Source organism: Mastigoproctus giganteus, chromosome 2 (assembly GCF_048544385.1).
Source record: "Mastigoproctus giganteus isolate SK-2022 chromosome 2, ASM4854438v1, whole genome shotgun sequence".
NCBI lineage: Eukaryota > Metazoa > Arthropoda > Arachnida > Uropygi > Thelyphonidae > Mastigoproctus > Mastigoproctus giganteus.
In genome coordinates, this window is record NC_143576.1 from 194038799 (window position 1) to 194057656 (window position 18858).

At 39.0% G+C, this 18858-nt stretch overlaps 1 protein-coding gene across 1 annotated transcript in view; it reads left to right on the forward strand.

Annotated features, from left to right (window-relative positions):
- LOC150089873 (uncharacterized) overlaps positions 1–18858 on the forward strand; it is a 228103-nt gene that overhangs the window by 91803 nt on the left and 117442 nt on the right. Inside the window, exon 8 of the mRNA XM_090390118.1 lies at positions 9066–9218. Coding sequence (XP_090246244.1) covers positions 9066–9218 — 153 coding nt within the window. The remainder of the gene's footprint in view (positions 1–9065; positions 9219–18858) is intronic.

Here is an 18858-nt window from a genome sequence, read left to right on the forward strand (position 1 = left end):
ATTTGCCTTTTGTTTTTGATAGTATTTATTTTGAATACTTTATTTTTATACCATATATTTTGTTATTTTTCTCCTCTAATATCTAGTTTTTAAGTCTTATTTTTTATTTTTCTCTTTTAGTTACTGTCTAGTTTTTAAGTAATAAGTACCAAGTAAGTCGCATACAATAGTTACATTTAACTAAACTGACACTTCTCAGGCCAGTGACAGACAGTGTCTTGTAATATCAAGAGGTCTCTAATGATGGGTGAAAGAGTCTCCTTTAAAATTTTGTGTATTAGTCACCATTAATGGTACCATTTACAAAATGTATCCTGCCCACTCCTTTGTTCATTGTGCAACCACAAGCAGTCCGGCTTAATGCAAACTTCATTGTGGATTGAATATAGTCAGGGTGATAAGCTTTGTTAGATCAAAGCCAACTGTAGCATTTACCATTTGATCTGTGGAGGCTAAATTTAGATTCATTGGAGAATATTACAGATTCCTATTCCCCAGTTGTCCAATCCTTCCTCTAGGGGCTCACATCTGGTGAATATGGGCTCGGCACACCCAGAGTCCTGAGCTGGATATCATCATTCTTCTCTTTTTTGGTGATTCCCTTCTACTTCTCTCTCTCTCTCTGGCGCCTCCGTAGCCAGGTGGGAAGGAGCGGCAGTGCGTAGCACACGCTTCTTGATTAGACCGGGGTTCGAGCCCGTCACCACCAAATACGGAGGATGCGGAAAGGTCAAGGGAATGACCACCGCATATTCCCAGAGCAATATGGCCTTAGTTGCTAATGCTCCTAAAAACCAAACAACAACAACTCTCTCTCTCCTCTCTCTCTCTCTCTCTCTCTCTCTCTCTCTCTTTCTCTCTCTCTCTCTCTGGGTAATTCTTTTGGCTAGTGCAGCATAAGCCTCAGGCTTCCTTGCATATGGCTAATAATAATAATACTTACCATGTTCTTTAGCCCAGGTTCGTCATTTTTCCCTCATTAATTTTTGTCAATAAAGGCTTTTTATGAGGTTGAAATGGTTTCAGATCACCATTCTGTATTGGGCTGTTCAATCATTTGCATTTATCCCAGCATATTCCTTTCACATAGATTTTAGGTATGTGGAACTTGCACAATAATCACAGAGGCACACATGCTTCAAAACTCTGTCCTCTGCTCCAGTACTTTTCCATTTTAGTTTGGTTCGAGATTTTATTTTAACATCTCTAGTCTCATGTTTCTCTTTCAGTACAAGTTACAACAACTTTTGCAGCTATATGTCAACTAGAAAAGCCCTCCATATCAAGGGTAATAATTATGCTTTTCTTCCTTGGAGTTAACCAAGCATATGCCATACTATTACTGAATAGGAAGTGAAGAGACTAGCATGCTCAGCCTTTGCTAGCTTTACCATTTCTGTGGTGTTATGACTGATCAATGTATAATATTGTTCAGGTAATTCAGATGTACTCTCGCACCTATTGGGTGCGAGAGTACAGGCAAAGATTTTACATCTCCAGCAAATAGAGAAGTTTTTGCTTTTTTATTGACTTAAATTGGCATATTAATTTATATTTTAGAGTTGCTTTATATTCCTAGTAAAAATACTTAGTTTAAATTGAATTTAGATAGAGATTTTGTAGGTTATTACTTAGTATCCGTAAGGGTATTAAATCCACGTGTGGACAGGTTTTGTAGCTCCCGCAAACGAAAAGTTTTTAATTATACTTAGCTGCTTTATTGACTTTAATTGTTAGATTAAATTATTTTCTATAAGTAGCTTATAGACCTAGTCAAGCTCAGTGGTTTATTTTGAATTTAGATAGCGCGATTTGGAAAGTAAATAATACCTCGTGTCCATAGATTAACAATTTGTAACTGGCCGCCATTGTTATACGATACAATGTGTGCTAGCATGCAGTTTAACGGAAAACTAGATAGCGAGTATAGTAGTATCAATTAATCAGTAAAATTTATTAATCTTATTAAATTTCATTGTCAATTGAATTGTACTTTTTCAACTAAATAAATATAGCGACTTAGTTATTACAAACATAACATCATGAATTAATACACATAAGTTGACAGGGGATAAGAAAGTCATAGAGATAATATTCCATACCGAAATACATATATATAGTGTAACTGCATTGGGATATAGGTTTAGAGTTATATTTTGTATTCGAATTTTATTGAACTTGAATAGAAATCATGACTCAGACCAGAGCAGCAAAGCAAAAGGCTCAAACTAGTGGAAGTGCTGTGGCTCAGGGGAGAACTGAGGAGGGAAGGCAGTTCTCTGAACCACAGTCTATTGAAATGCACTGCTTGTTTGATGTTTGTGGATCAATCAGGAACGGGACATGATATTGCCAAGGGGAATGTCTTTGTGTGTGTGCGCGATGTAAGGAGTGTGAGGAAATCAGGCGCCAACTCGGCATTGTTATAAGCTTATATGAGAGCTTGAAGGACAGGGTGGATGCCCTCGAAGGATTTAAATTGAGGGGACTCATCAAGCTCTCAGCTCCCCACATCAATGCCAGGGCTTGCACTTGAATATCACGCAACACAGTGGCAACCCCAAAGGCAGAATGCACTGGTCCCAAAGGAACTAGTTGTTGTAGGTGACTCTATTGTCAGGGAAACAGGGAACATATCGTGCAAAAAGGATAGATGGAACAGGACCATCTATCCTTTTTTCCAGATGGAGCAGACATACCCTGGTATGTCTGCCAGGAGCAAAGGTTGATGACGTTGTAGGGCAGATATCATCCTTTAAGGGCACAAAGGGTGATATTGTACACATTGGCACTAATGATATTAAGAGTAGGAGACCGGCAGAATTACTTAACAAGTATAAGACAATGCTGAAAAAAAGCCGTGAGTTACGGTTGAATTTGAAAGTGTCTGCAATTCTACCCAGACACAATAGGAGTGAGTATATGATGAGAGCCGAGGATACACATGCTGCTTTTCAATTCGGCCCTGGAGAGATTGTGCAAGGCTCAAGGGGTAGAATTTTTCTCAGCCTGGTCTGTGCTTGTTAACAGGAGAGACTGCTTCTACAGGGATGGGATACACTTAAATAGAAAGGGTGCAAGAATATTTGCTGATGCTATCAAGGCAGAGAGGTGGGTCGGAAAACTGCTAGCTTGGGGGGATACATGGACTAATAGATTAACAGTAGCCGCTGGCAGAGGTAAAAGTGATTCTTGCACTACTTCTATTGAAATGCAATTGAGCAGCAGCCTGGAAAGCAAGGCAATTGGAATTTCCAGGACTGCTGGGAGTCATAGTGGAACAAGTAAATATATGGGCTGTGTTAGGGTAACTAAGAGTAGAAACAGGTGCATGTATACTTGCATGTACACCAATGCTAGGAGTATAATTAATACATTTGATGAGCTTAAAGTGCTAGTCAAGACATCAAAGGCAGATATTGTTGGGATATCAGAGACGTGGTGTCACACAGACATAAGCAGTGCAGAGCTGGAATTTGGGGAGTACAGTGTGTACAGAAAGGATAGACAGGACAGAAAAGGAGGTTAGTTAAGAAACACATAAAATCTAAGGAAGTGCATCCAATTGATGTGGGTGGATAATGCAATGTTGAGTCTGTTTAGTGTGACATAAGCACTGGGAAAGGAAAAATGAGAGTAGGTGTGTGTTATAGGCCTAATGAATCTGATGATTATAGTCAACAATTGTGCAGAGAAATAGAGTGGGCCAGTAAATTAGTGTCTTATAATGGGGGATTTTAATTTCTCAGATATTGACTGGAATTTGTGGGTTGGTCACTCATACATTAGCAAGGCTTTTGTGGATTTATTGAATGATTGTTTTCTACAGCAGCATGTTCAGGAGGCAACTAGAGGGAGTAATACTCTTGATCTGATTATCAGTACTGATTCTTCATGCATCAACTCTGCAGATAAAGGAACCACTAGGTGGCAGTGATCACAGTGTGTTGAAGTGGGATTTACTCAAACAGGTAACTACCATCTACCATCTAAAGGTGACTACGGTGGTATGAGACAGTATTTAAATTCTATACGGTGGAACCAGCTCATGATGATACCAACAGCAAATTCAAAATGGGAAGCATTCAAAGAATTAATCTTGAAAGCTACTAGGCTTTTCATACCAACAAAGAAATTTTGTTCAAGATTTAGGCCTAAATGGATGTCAGATGAACTAATTAGACATGTGACAGAGAAGAAAAATGCATGGGATACATATAAATTAACATGTGACACAGAAGCCTATGATAGATATAAGCTGGTCTGTAACCAAGTTACAAAGGAGGTTAGGCAGGCGAAGGCAGATTACGATAAATCTTTGGTAAAGGATGCAAAGAAAAACAGCAAAGAGTTCTTTACATATGTGAACTCTAGAAGGAAGGGGATGAATCAGATTGGTCCACTTGATATCAATGGTTCAACTGTTGGTGATCCTGCTCAGGAAGCTAACAAACTAAATGAATATTTTGCATTGACATTCACACATGAGGAGTTATTCAGGGAGGGGAATGCCAGAGGTGTATTCAACTCTGGCAGTAAGCTAGATAATCTTGTATTAACTGAGAGTAAAGTGAAGGAGACATTGTTGAAGATAAACACAAGAAAGGCACCTGGGGTGGATGGAATCAATCCAGTTATATTAAAGGTGGCGGCAAAGAAAGTAAGCAAACCCTTAGCCATAATTATGAGAGCTTCCCTGGACTCAGGGGAGGTACCCATGGACTGGAGATGTGCAAATGTGACCCCAATCCACAAAAGGAGGATCAAAGGGAGACACAGGTAATTACAGAACTGTTAGTTTAACTTCTGTTCCAGGGAAATTAATGGAGGCACTGGTTAAAAACAGCATTGCAGGATAATCTAGACCCGACTTCAGTTATATCTTGGACACGACACAGCAGGGGTTTGTTAAGGGGAAGTCTTGTCTGACTAATTTGATTGGATACTATGATATAGTCATAAAGGAACTGGATGCAAAGAATAACTTTGATATCATATATTTGGATCTTAGAAAAGCCTTTGATACTGTTGCACATGGAAAACTGCTGCCAAATTGGAGCAGTGTGGCATTGGAGGCAAATTGTTGCTATGAATAAAGGGATGGTTGAGTGGGAGAAGACAGAGAGTCGTAATTAATGGACACTGTTCTTCGTGGACTAATGTTATTAGTGGAGTTCCTCAGGGTTCAGCGTTGGGTGCATTGTTGTTTTCTGTATTTATAAATGATATTGATGATGGCATATCAGGCTTAATATCCACATTTGCAGACAAAATAAAGGTTGGCAGGGTTTTAATGACACTAATAGCAGTACACTGCTGCAACAGGATCTAGAAAAGTTGAGCAGATGGGCTGTGAGGTGGCAAATGAAGTTTAACATTGACAAATGTAAAGTACTACTTATGGAAAGTAGGAATCCCAGAGTAACGTATCAACTCTGTGGTACCACACTGACAGTAGTAGAGAATGAAAAGGACCTGGGTGTAATTGTGCAGGCAGATATGAAGTTTTTTGAGCAGTGCAGACGGTCTGCAAGAGTAGCTCATGGTGTTTTGTCAATGATATACAGGAAGTTTTCTAGCAGGGATAAGGAGGTGATTATCCCCTTTGATTAAGGCAATGGTGAGGCCACCCCTTGAGTACTGTATATAGGTCTGGAGGTCTCATTTTAAGGACGACGTAGAGCTGTTGGAACGAGTACAGAGAAGGGCAACATGATTAGTGAATGGAACAAAGGGTTGCTCTTACGAAGAAAGGCTTAAGTTTTGCAAATTACAGTGTCTGGAGACTAGTCACCTGCGAGGTGATCTGATTGAGATGTATAAAGCCTTGAATGGTTTGAACATGCTCAATGCAGATGGGATTCTTCCTCTTGCTCAGAATAATCGTCTGAGGGGGCATAAATTCAAATTGAGGAAAGACAGTTGTAGGATAGATGTACGGAAGTTTGCCTTTAGCCAGTGGGTGGTTGATTGGTGGAACAAACTTCCATCTGTCATTGTAGAAGTTGATAGCTATATAGATTCAAGGCAGAACTTGATAAACATTTGGAGCAAGTGGATGGGTGAAATAAGGGATTTTTTTTTTTTTTTTTTTTTGGCTGATGCTATATAAACTTGTTTTCTTGCATCATGTGCCTTTGCCAATGCTAATATTATATTCTTCAGAGCTTTTGATCACGCCATGACTGATCCATGTTCTTATGCTCTATTAAACTATCCAGTTCTAATTCATTCACCTCAGCATTATCCTTGTGTTTGCTGTTTTTTTTTTTGTTTAATGGTACTTATGCATTTATAACTTCCATGGCAGTAAAGTGCCATTAAAGTGGCATTAAAATTTTTACATAATATATTTTCATCATTTTTAAAAGGCTATTATAGCACATTAGCTATTTTATAATTTTAAAATTCCAACTTTTGCATACCATGTGCCAGCTTACACATAGAACAACTTCATTACCACTGCTCTTTTCAGAGAAATGTTGCTATTACTACCTGCTGTTTAATAAGGTATTAGTAAGTTCTGAAACTGGATCACATAGCAATATCTTGTCATTTGAATAAATGGCACTTAAAGCTTTTGGAAGTGCTATTTGTTTTAAAGTACTGCTATGTCAAGGAAATTCATGGATAAAATTACCTCTGTTCTGCTGTGAGCAATGAGACTATTGTACAAGGGGCACTTAAAAATTCATGGCCTGGGTAAGAAGGGTTTATTTGAGTAGCCTGGTAACATGGTATTTTTCAACTTAGTCCCCTAATCAATACATTTTTGCCATGTATGCTGCAATGCATTGATTTCAGATGCAAAGAAAGTTGCCTCTTGGGCCTTCAGGAATACATTCACTGCAGCAATGACATTACTGCCAGCCAGGTATTTTTCAAATTAGGAAATAAGTGAAAGTCCAATGATGCTAAACCTGGATATGGTGAATATGGGGATAGTCCAAGAATTCAAAGCTACACTCATGTAGTGCATCCATGGCAGTGACAGACTTGTGAGTAGGTACAGTCCTGGTTGAACAAGACTCCTTTGCTGATTTTTTTTTTTTTTTTTTTTTTCACTCTTGGCATTTGTCTTTGATGTTTTCATGCAAATGCCTCATGAGGTCTGCATAATATGCCCCTATGACTGTATGTCTTTTCTGAAGGTAATCCACTAACAACATCCAAAAACTGATGCTTTTCTTTGCTAGCAGAAGGAATCGCCTTAGCTTTCTTTGGAGAAGAGTGTTTCCGGTGTTTGGACTGCTCCATTGTCTCTAGCTGGAAGTGGTGGACGCACATCTCATCCATGGTCACAAATCTTGCAAGGAAATTTGTTGCATCTGCTTCAAAAATATGCAAATGTTCACTTGACTTGACAACTCTTATGTGTTTTTCATCTGCTGTCAACAACTTTGGGACCCATCATGCTGACATCATTTAAATTGTGCCACCCACTTCTTAACCATCGATTAGTAAGGGGCATCCTCCCCATTGTTGTAACCATATTCTCCTGTATTGCCTTTGGCATTATCCCTTTTTTCTCCCCCGAATCCTGGATGACTGTGTGGTGGCTGATTTTGTCCATCTTTCTTCATCCAGTCAACTCTGTTGACTTCAGGACCTTTAATTAAAAAAGATGTTATTGAAACTGCATGAAATTTGGGTTAACTATATCACTACCCTTCATACTCATGCTGTGAGCTTTTCACACCCTTCTCCTATTAACTGCTAGTCACAAAAATGCACAAGAGGATGAGAAAGTCCTCCTACTTTTCATTGCTAGTCTAGTTATTTTATTATTTTATTTTTTTCAAAACTGGCATGTAACTGTTTATAAGTTATATGGAGTTTGACTGCGCTGTGAATAATTTACTGCTAAAAATTTGTGTTGATTTATTTGCCTATTGCATGTAATTTTTCAGGACTGACTAAATTTAGTGTTATTATAATATATATACAGGGTGATTCACTACCAGTGCGACAAACTTGCAGGAGGTGTAGGGGGCACGACGAATCGGAATCACATAGCATTGCAGGGTCTGAAATGCCTTCATCATGCGGTAGAGGACGTTGAACGGGAGGTCGTGTGAACAGCGACCCCACTGGAAGTGAGCATTTGCGAACCGTTTCTGTTGAAGAAACCAAGTAGCAAAAGTCCTCCGGAGTGGATAATCTGCAGGCTCCAATGATTGGATGCATTGCAGATGGTATGAACTCATTTGGTTTGTTGACAGTATCCTCCATACAGTGGATTGGGAAATACCCAATCGTTGGCCTATCGCTCGAGTGCTCGTACTCGAATTGCCTTCTGCAAGACGTAGGACATTCTCCTCATTGTTTGGCATCCTTGTTTTAGCGGTGGGAAGGAGCAGCAGTGCGTAGCACACGCTTCTTGATTAGACTGGGGTTCGAGCCCGTCACCACCAAATACGTTCGCTCTCGATTCATGGTACCTCTCGTGAAACAACCAGTCTCACGTAACCTTCTGTGCACACGTGCGAAAATCGTATGATGAGGAGCACGCCTGTGTGGGAAACGTTCCTGGTACAAGCGCAGAGCGGCGCGCTTGTTACAGTCCGCAGCTCCATACATGAGGTGCATGTCGGCCAGTTCAACGTTTGAATACTCGTCCATCCTACTGCCTCAGAAACTGGTTCGCAAATGCTGACTTCCAGCGGGATCGCTGTTCACGCGACCTCCCGTTCAACGTCCTCTACCGCACGACGAAGGCATTTCGGACCTGCAATGCTATGTGATTCCGATTCGTCTTTGTGCCCCCTACACCTCCTGCAAGTTTGTCGCACTGGTAGTGAATCACCCTGTATATATATATATATATATATATATATATATATATATATATATATATATATTAGCAGTTTCAGTTTTATGTTTTAATTGTTAGATTTTGTACGCAGTTCTTTATCATTATAAGGATAATGATCCGAATTGTTAGCTGCTAAAACTCATTTCTTATGTTTATGCTTATGTTTATAAAAAAAGAAATTCATGCTGTTTTTTTTAAAAAGGCTTTTAGTTCTCTAACAGCAGAGTTTTTTTTTTTTTTTTTTTTTAAGGAATCTGAGTTGGCAATGTTGCATGAGATCACTCGTCTACAAGAGGTCCTTGATGCATTAACAAAGCTTACTGAAGACCCACAGACATTACCATTAGCTAGTGAACAAGTTATCAGTGATGTTAAAGGTTCTGAAAGTATATGGTCCTTTCAGGTATGTTTTAATTATTTCTTCTGGGTTTTGGAATATTTGAAATTGTATGAAACTATAAAGCTTGTTGTAGTTTCACACAATAATTGGAATACAAACTCCTATTCTTCCATCTTCTGTTAAAGCAAGTTACCTAAACTGCAAGATCCGTCCTAACATCCCAAATCCCATTCGCTGCTTCAAGTGCCAGAAGTATGACCATTCTCAGACAGCATGCCGAGGCGATGCTGTATGTCCTATTTGTGGCTCGAAGGAGCATTCCCAAGGAGATTGCACAGCTTCCACTCCTACTTTCCCAAACTCTAAAGGTAGCCATCCTGCATTTTCTAAAGCGTGTGACCTTTGGAAAACAGGCAAAAAAATCCAAAAATATAAAGTGGAGCATAAAGCCACATACCCTGAAGCAAGAAAACAAATACAAATACTGCTAACTATGCCTAGTCGATCATATGCATTGGTCACCAGAAACAGCTGCTCAGCTGCAAATCAAACCTATGTCTCCATCAAACAGAATATTTCCTTTGCCACCTGGACCAAAACTGTGCTAACATGCAAAAAGAAACCTACAGTCAATGAAACGAGCAACACGCCAATCAGTATCCCAACTGATGTTATCTCTACCTTGCCAGAAACAACAAAATCAGCTATTGTTGAAAATCAGAAGAAATTCAGAGGATGACGACACAGTACTAGAGTTACATGTTAATGATACCATGGACACAGGACACCCGATCTTTACCAGAAATAAAAAATCAAAACTAAGCAGACAGAAACCTTCTCAGGAAAAACAGTCAGACCAGTCTTCCTCAATTAATCCCAAACAATGAACAAATTCCTTCAATGGAACTGTAGAAGATTATGCAGTAATATAGATGATCCGAATGATTTACTCATACAAACTAATGCAGTAGGCGTATGCTTAACATTTTTATCACCAAAAGTTTCTCTCAAATTCAAAAACTATACTATGTTTAGGTCATAAAGCTTGTTGACTCTTCTCCTCATGGAAGGGTAGCTATTCTTGTCAAAATTACCATACCATCAAGGCATCTCCAACTACAAATCTCCTTAGAAGTTTTAGCAGTCCGGATGGCAATAGGAATATCATTATATTGATGATGTAACCGATTACGTTACCAGCCATATATTATTGGCAGCCGAAATTTCTATTCCAAAATCTGACCAATGCAAACAGGTACACCAAAACCATTGGTGGAATGAAGATTGCTCCAAAGCGAAAAGAGAAAGAAACGTGCTTGGAACCAATTTCGTAAATTCCCAACAATCGCCAATGTAATTGCTTTCAGAAAACTCAGAGCCAGAGCAAGACAAATTAGAAAAAAGCAAAACATAACTTCTGGATTAACTTTGCCTCAACTATTAACAAAAATACTGATACTCGGATTATCTGGAAAAAAAATACAAACACTCAGGAAATTTCTACCTTTGCATTCCCCAATAATACAATGGAATGGGCAGGACTTATCCTCTCCTATTGATATTGCAAATGCTTTAGCAGAATTTTTCTATAATATTTCCACTGCTTCCTCTTATGTGACCTCCTTTCAATGCATTAAAACTAATAAAGAATCTATTAAATTGAATTGTTCAACTAGTCTTTCACTTCCATATAACCAGCCCCTTACTTTTGCTGAGCTAAAAGAATCCCTGAGCAAATCTCCATCTAGTGCATCAGGCCAGACGACATTCACTACAGTATGCTGAAGCATCTATGTGAACCCAATCTATGCATATTATTGCTCTTTTACAACTGGATCTTTCCAGAAAATACATACCCTATCTCTTGGCGTCATTCCTATATTTGCACTATACCAAAACCCGGTAAAGATACTTCTCAAATTCAGAATTATAGACTGATATAATTGACAAGCTGTTTGGGCAAAATATTTGAAAGAATGGTGCATAAGAGGCTCACCTGGATTCTGGACTCCAAAAATCTACTTTCTGATCACCAATATGGCTTCCGTAAAAACAGATCCACCCTAGATTTACTTGTAAAAATTGAATCCAACATTTCTACGCCTTCGTGTCAGGAGACAACGTCTAGTGTTGGTTAACCTGGATATTCATAAAGCATTTGACACCACATGGTGTCATAGTATCATTAAAGATATGCATCAGTTAGGATTGAGAGACTATCTGCCTTTAATAATTCAGAACTTTTGAAAATTACACACATTTTAAGTCTGATATCAAAACATGCTGTCAGCATCTCACATTCAAGAAGAGGGTGTCCCACAGGCTTCCATATTGAATCCAACCATGTGGGTCAACAATATATTGGAAAATCTTCCAAAAATAATCGAAATATACATGTATGCTGATGACCTCGCCATATCCTGCCAATCGCAAAATATGAATACTATCGAAAGACAGCTACAAATTGCTTTAACGAGAATTCATTCCTAGACCGTATGCAATGGATACCATTTCGCTGAACAGAATCCACTACTACTCATTTCAGCAAACTTTGGTCACTTCATCCTGATCCAGAGCTAAAGATAAATAACGTGCCAGTTCCTGTTGCTCACACTGTCTGATTCTTTGGCCTGATACTAGATAGGAAACTGAACTTTCAAACACATATGGCCTATCTTCAAACTATCCATTTATCAAAAACTGAGACCCAAGTAGGTGCTGGGACAGTCTTTCCATCATTTGCCACTTCTGTTTCATTACCTGTAGAAAGCAGCATCTTCACTGTTGAGCTTTATGCTATAAACGTGGCTCTGGATCACACTACCGTACTTCTAATTATGCTTGCTTTAATATACACTGACTTGCTCAGTGTTGTCTCTGCCATAAGTAGTAATACCAACTCCCCTCACCCTGTAATAAGACAAATCCATTCTAAATTACTTGCTTGTAATGAGTCAAACCAAACTGTGACATTCTCCTGGATTCTAGGACATTGTGGAATAACAGGAAATGAAAGAGCAGATCTTGAAGCCAAATAATCAGATACTGTTCTTTTGTAGACTTTTCAAACTCCATATACTGATTATAAACATATTATCCATAAAGGACGTTATAATAGCTGGTCACTAATCTGGCGAGGTTATCCAGGAAACAAACTGTACCAAATAAAACCAGAACCAAAGCTGTGGCTTTCCCGCTTCTGGAAAAGCAGATGAGAAGAAACAATTTTAGGAAGGCTATGGATTGGGCATACTTACCTCACTCACCTATATCTGTTAACTAATGAGAGCACTTCCCAATGAACATCATGTCAAGTACAATTGACTATTCGCCATTTGTTAGTGGACTGTCCCCACTTTCAAAATATCTGCTTAAACACCTTTAAATCAATTGCTAATACACAGTCATCAATAAATTTATTGCAGATGATCCTAATAAAAAAAGAACTATTTACTTTCCTAAATTGTATAGGAATATACCATAAAATATAACAGGTATTACAATGAAGTTAACATTCATATTCAGCGTGAAAAAGACACAATATGGCCCTATGAACCTTTGTGTCGTTAAACTCAATAACAACAACAATAAAAGGGGTACAATTTTTTTTTTTTTTTTTTAATCCTAAACATGAAATTTAACTTCATTGCACTGCAAAGTAACTTAAAACTTCATTATTCACAAGTTATTTGTGATTTGCTTCTTATGTAATGATAGACCACCATGTCTCAACGCCGGTTGTCACAAAGATGCCTCATATTTTTTAAACAAATAACAGAATAGCCTTTTATGATGCTATTTATTTAAAAGTAATGCGAGGGGTGCTTGGGGTTTCAGAGACTGATGGCAGTCATCGTGAAACAGGTGGGTATATGGGATGTGTTAGGGTAACTAAGAATAAGAATAGCTGCATGTATACCAATGCGCCGACCGGGCTAGCCGGGTGGGTAAAGTACCTGCCTGGCAACCCAAAGGTCGTGGGTTCGAATCCCGCCTCGGGCTTGGATCAAAGTACTGCAAAAACCTTGGGAGGTGCATTATGGCCACAGATGCCGATGCACCAACAACTACCAAAAAAAAAAAAAAAAAAAAGTATACCAATGCTAGAATTATAGTAAATAAATTTGATGAATTTGAAGTGTTGGTCAAGATATCAAAGGTGGATATTGTTGGGATAGTAGAGATGTGGTGTCACACAGATATTAAGAATGCAGAATTGGAATTTGGGGAGTACAATGTGTACAGAAAGGATGGATAGGAAGGGAGGAGGTGTTATGCTGTTAATTAAGAAAAACATAAAATCAAAAGAAGTGCATCCAGTTGATATAGAAGAACAGTGTACTGTTCAGTCTGTTTGGTGTGACATAAGCACTGCGAAAGCAAAAATAAGAGTAGAAGTGTGTTATAAGACTAATGACTTGAATGAGTACAATGAATAATTGTGCAGAGAAATAGAGTGGTCTAGTAAATCAGAATGTCTTATAATGGAGGATTTTAACTTCCCAGATATTGACTGGAACGTGTGGGTTGGTCAATCGTGCTCTAGTAAGACTTTTGTGGATTTATTGGATGATTGTTTTCTGCAGCAGCATGTTTGAGAGGCAACCAGAGAGGGTAAAATCCTTGATCTGGTAATCAGCAGTGATCATTCATGTATCAAGAATTTGCAGATAAAGGAACCACTAGGTAGAAGTGATTACAGTGTACTGATGTGGGATTTACTTAAAGAAATAATTACCATCAAGGGTAAAGGAAAGAGTTTTTGCTTCCGTAAAGGTGACTACAGTGGGATCAACTGATGATGTTACCAACAGCAAATTCTAAGTGGGAAGCATTCAAGGAATTAATCGTGGAAGCTACTAAAAGTTTCATACCTATTAAGAAATATTGTTCAAGGTTTAGGCCTAAATGGTTGTCAAATGAACTAATGAGACTCGTGGCAGAGAAGAAAAATGCATGAGATGCATATAAATTATTAGGTAACACAGAAGCCTATGGCAGATATAAGCTAGTCTGTAATCAAGCCACAAAGGAGGTTAGGCAGATTACGATAAATCTTTGGAAAAGGATGCTAAGAAAAACAGTAAGGATTTCTTTACTTATATAAACTCTGATTGGTCCACTTGATATCGATGGTTCGACTGTTGATGATCCTGCTCAGATAGCAAACAAACTGAATGAGCGTTTTGCATCTACATTCACACATGAGGAGTTATTAAGATTTGAAAATGCAAGAAGCTTATCAAATTATAGCAGGGTGCTTAATGATTTTGTACTAACTGAGAGCAAAGTGGAGGTGAAATTGTTGAAGTTAAACATAAGAAAGGCACCTGGGGTGGATGAGATCTATCCAGTTATAATACAGGAGGCAGCAAAGGAAGTGAGCAAACCCTTAGCCATAATTATGCTTGGAGTCACCTGACTCCAAGCATTCTTGGAGTCAGGTGAGTTCCCCATGGACTGGAGATGTGCAAATTTATCCCCAATTCACAAAGGGGGATCGAAGGGTGACACGAGTAATTACAGATCAGTTAGTTTAACTTCTGTTTCGGGTAAAATAATGGAGCCACTGGTGAAAGATGCATTTCAGGATCATCTAGATAAGACTGCAGCAATAATTCAGACACAGCATGGGTTTGTTAAGGGAAAGTCTTGTGTGACAAATTTGATTGGATATTATGATGTGGTTACAAAGGAACTGGATGCAAAAAATAATTTTGTCATATATTTGGATTTCAGGAAAACTGTTGCGCATGGAAAACTATTGTACAAATTGGAGCAGAATGATATTAAGGGTAAGTTGCTACAATGGATAAAATGATGGTTGAGTGGGAGAAGACAAAGGGTGGTAATCAATGGGTTCGGTGTTGGGTAGTAGTAGTAGTAGTAGTAGTGACATGTGATGCAAGAAAGCAAGTGTATCAGCTTATGCAGCATCAGCCAAAAAAAATCACACCATTCCCTCCAAATGTCTGTCCAGTTCCTCCTTAAATTTATTTAACCTGTCAACTTCCACAACGACAGGTGGAAGTCTGTTCCAGCAATTAACCACCCGCTGGCTAAAGGCAAATTTCCGCATATCTATTCTACATCTGTCTTTTCTTAATTTGAATTTATGTCCCCTTAGGTTTGTAATCTGAACAAGTGGAAGGATCCCATCAGAATTCAGCGTGCTCAACCCATTCAAGGCCTTATACACCTCAATCAGATCACCGCACAGGTGCCTAGTCTCCAGCCACTGCAATTTGCAGAACTTAAGCCTCTCTTGGTAAGAGGATCCCTTCATTCCCCTCACCAATCTTGTTGCCCTTCTCTGTACACGCTCAAGTAAATCTACATCCTTCCTAAAATGATGCCTCCAGACCTGTATGCAGTACTCAAGGCGTGGCCTGACCATTGCCTTATACAGAGGGACAATCACCTCCTTCTCCCTGCTAGCAAAATTCCTATATATCATTGACAAAACCCCATGACCTGCCCTGGCAGCCTGTCTGCATTGCTCAGAAAACTTCATATCTGACTGCACAATTACTCCCAGGTCTTTTTCATTTTCTACCACCTTAAGTGTAGTACGACACAGTTGGTACGTTTCTCTGGGGTTACTTCTACCCATATGCAGTACTTTGCATTTGTCAAGGTTAAACTTCAGTTGCCACTTCTTAGCCCATCTACCCAAATTATCTAGATCCTGTTGCAGTAGCACACTGCCATTACTGTCATTAACAACCCTACCAACCTTTGTATCATCTGCAAACTTCGACATTAAGCCTGATATACCTAAAAAATTAATAGCGAATGCCCAGAAATCGGCACTCACCCTGCACAAACCTGCAATAAACCCCCTTGGTAGATAGTGGCCAAATTCAGGCTGGAAGAAGCACCAAAAAGAACTAAGGTGGGGAATGGGGTGAAAACACTTCAAACAGACTCCAAAATGAGCCCAAGGAAGCAGAAATGCAGATCCCTAACCCTTGGCCACCACAAAGAGGCTAAAAGACGTAAATGAAAAAAAGAGAGAAGACCAGTTTTTTCTTTGAAGGGGAATGAAGGGGTCCACTGTTGTTTTGTATATTTATCAATGAAATTGATGAAGGTTATGTGGCTTAGTGTCAAAGTTTGCAGATGGTACAAAGGTTGGCAGGGTTGTTAATGACAGTGTGTTACTGCAATAGGATCTAGAAAATTTGGGCAGATGGGCTGAGAAGTGACAACCGAAGTTTAACATTGACAAATGCAAAGTACTATATATGGGTAAAAGTAACCCCAGAGAAACGTACCAACTGTGTGGTACTACACTTAAGGTGGTAGAAAATGAAAAAGATCGTGGAGTAATTGTGCAGTCAGATATGAAGTTTTCTGAGCAATGCAGACAGGCTGCCAGGGCAGGTCATTGGGATTTGTCAATGATATACAGGAATTTTGCTAGCAGGGAAAAGCAGGTGATTGTCCCTCTGTGTAAGGCATTGGTCAGACCACACCTTGAGTACTGCATACAGGTCTGGAGGCCTCATTTTAGGAAGGATGTAGATTTGCTTGAGCTTGTGAAAAGGAGGGCAACAAGATTGGCGAGGGGAATGAAGGGATCCTCTTACCAAGAGAGGCATAAGTTCTGCAAATTGCAGCAGCTGGAGACTAGGCACCTGCGAGGGGATCTGATTGAGGTGTATAAGGCCTTGAATGGGTTGAGCACGCTGAATTCTGATGGAATTCTTTCACTTGTTCAGATTACGAACCTAAGGGGGCATAAATTCAAATTGAGAAAAGACAGATGTAGAATAGATGTGCGAAAATTTGCCTTTAGCCAGTGGGTGAATTGCTGGAACAAACTTCCGTCTGTTGTTGTGGAAGTTGATGCCTTAAATAAATTTAAGGAGAAACTGGACAAACATTTAGAGGGAATTGTTTTGTAATTTTTTTTTTTTTTTTTTTTTTTTATGGCTGATGCTCCGTAAGCTCATACACTTGCTTTCATGCATCACATGCCACTACTGCTACTACTACTACTACATGAAGTTTTTTCTGTCATGTGTACTAATGTCATACTACCTATAGAAGTCAAAAGTCTACTGGCCACCAAACATAATGAGATGGTAGTCTTCAGTTTATTGAATTTATTTCTAAGGCCACATAGTTTCTCTTATGAATGAAATGAAATTCTTTATTTTCAAAATAAATTATCTATAATCGTCATATCCACAGATAGTAACCTAGTAACCTTTATGAGTTTGTAGTTATACTAACAAATATATATTTCAATAGACACCTTTAAAAATTTTCAGAAAATATCAATATTTATTTATGAGGATGTTCTACTTGTGATGAGACAAGTTGCTTCCTATGTGAGTAGTGCTTCAGCCATTGGTTACAATCTAAGTCCTGCCCATTAAACACTAACTCTTTTATCATTATAAATAAATGCTCAGTATTTTCTTTAATCTAGTTTGCTCTCAAAGAAATGAGGCAGAATTCTCCATTCAACTAGTTTCCAAATATTCAGGTGGGAGTTGTGCCCTCTCAGATATCTGGTGAATGTGAGTAATCTGTATTGAAAGCACTGTAGTTAGCATTAGCATATGATGCAAGAAAGAAAGCTTATGCAGCATCAGCCAAAAAAAAAAAAACAAAAAAAAACACACTCCCATTTCACCCCTCCGTTTGTTTGAAATACCTGTCCATCTGAGCCTTAAATTTATTTAGGCTATCAACTTCCACAACAAGGGGTGGAAGTCTGTTCCAACAACCAACTACCCGCGGGCTAAAGGCAAATTTCCACACATCTATCCTACATCTGTCTTTCCTCAATTTGAATTTATGCCTCTCAGGTGATTATTCTGAGCAAGAGGAACAATCCCATCAGCATTGAGCATGCTCAAACCATTCAAGTCTTTATACACCCCTATCAGATCACCTCGCCGGTGCCTAGTCTCCAGACACTGTAATTTGCAAAACTTAAGCCCTTCTTCATAAGAACAACCTTTGTTCCATTCACTAATCTTGTTGCCCTTCTCTGCACTTGTTCCAACGGCTCTACATCCTTCTTAAAATGAGGCTTCCAGACCTGTATATAGTACTCAAGGTGTAGCCTGACGATTGCCTTATACAAGGGAATAATCACCACCTTATCCCTGCTAGAAAAATTCCTGTATATCATTGACAAGACACCATGAGCTACTCTTGCAGCCCATCTGCACTGCTCAGAAAACTTCATATCTGCCTGCACAATTACCCCCATGTCCTTTTCATTCTCTACCACTGTCAGTGTAGTACCACAGAATTGATACGTTGCTCTGGGGTTACTGTTTCCCATATGTAGTACTTTACATTTTGCAATGTTAAACTTCATTTGCCACCTCTCAGCCCATCTGCTCAACCTTTCCAGATCCTGTTGCAGCAGCATAGCGTCAGTAGTGTCCTTAACAACCCTGCCAACCTTTGTATCGTCTGCAAACTTGGACATTAAGCTTGATATACCATCATTAATGTCATTTATAAATACAGAAAACAACAATGGACCCAACACTGAACTCTGAGGGACTCTACTAATAACATTAGTCCACGATGAGTAGTGTCCATTGATTACGACTCTCTGTCTTCTCCCACTCAACCATCCCTTTATCCATAGCAGCAATTTGCCTCCAATGCCACACTGCTCCAATTTGTGCAGCAGTCTTCCATGTGCAACAGTATCAAAAGCCTTTCTAAG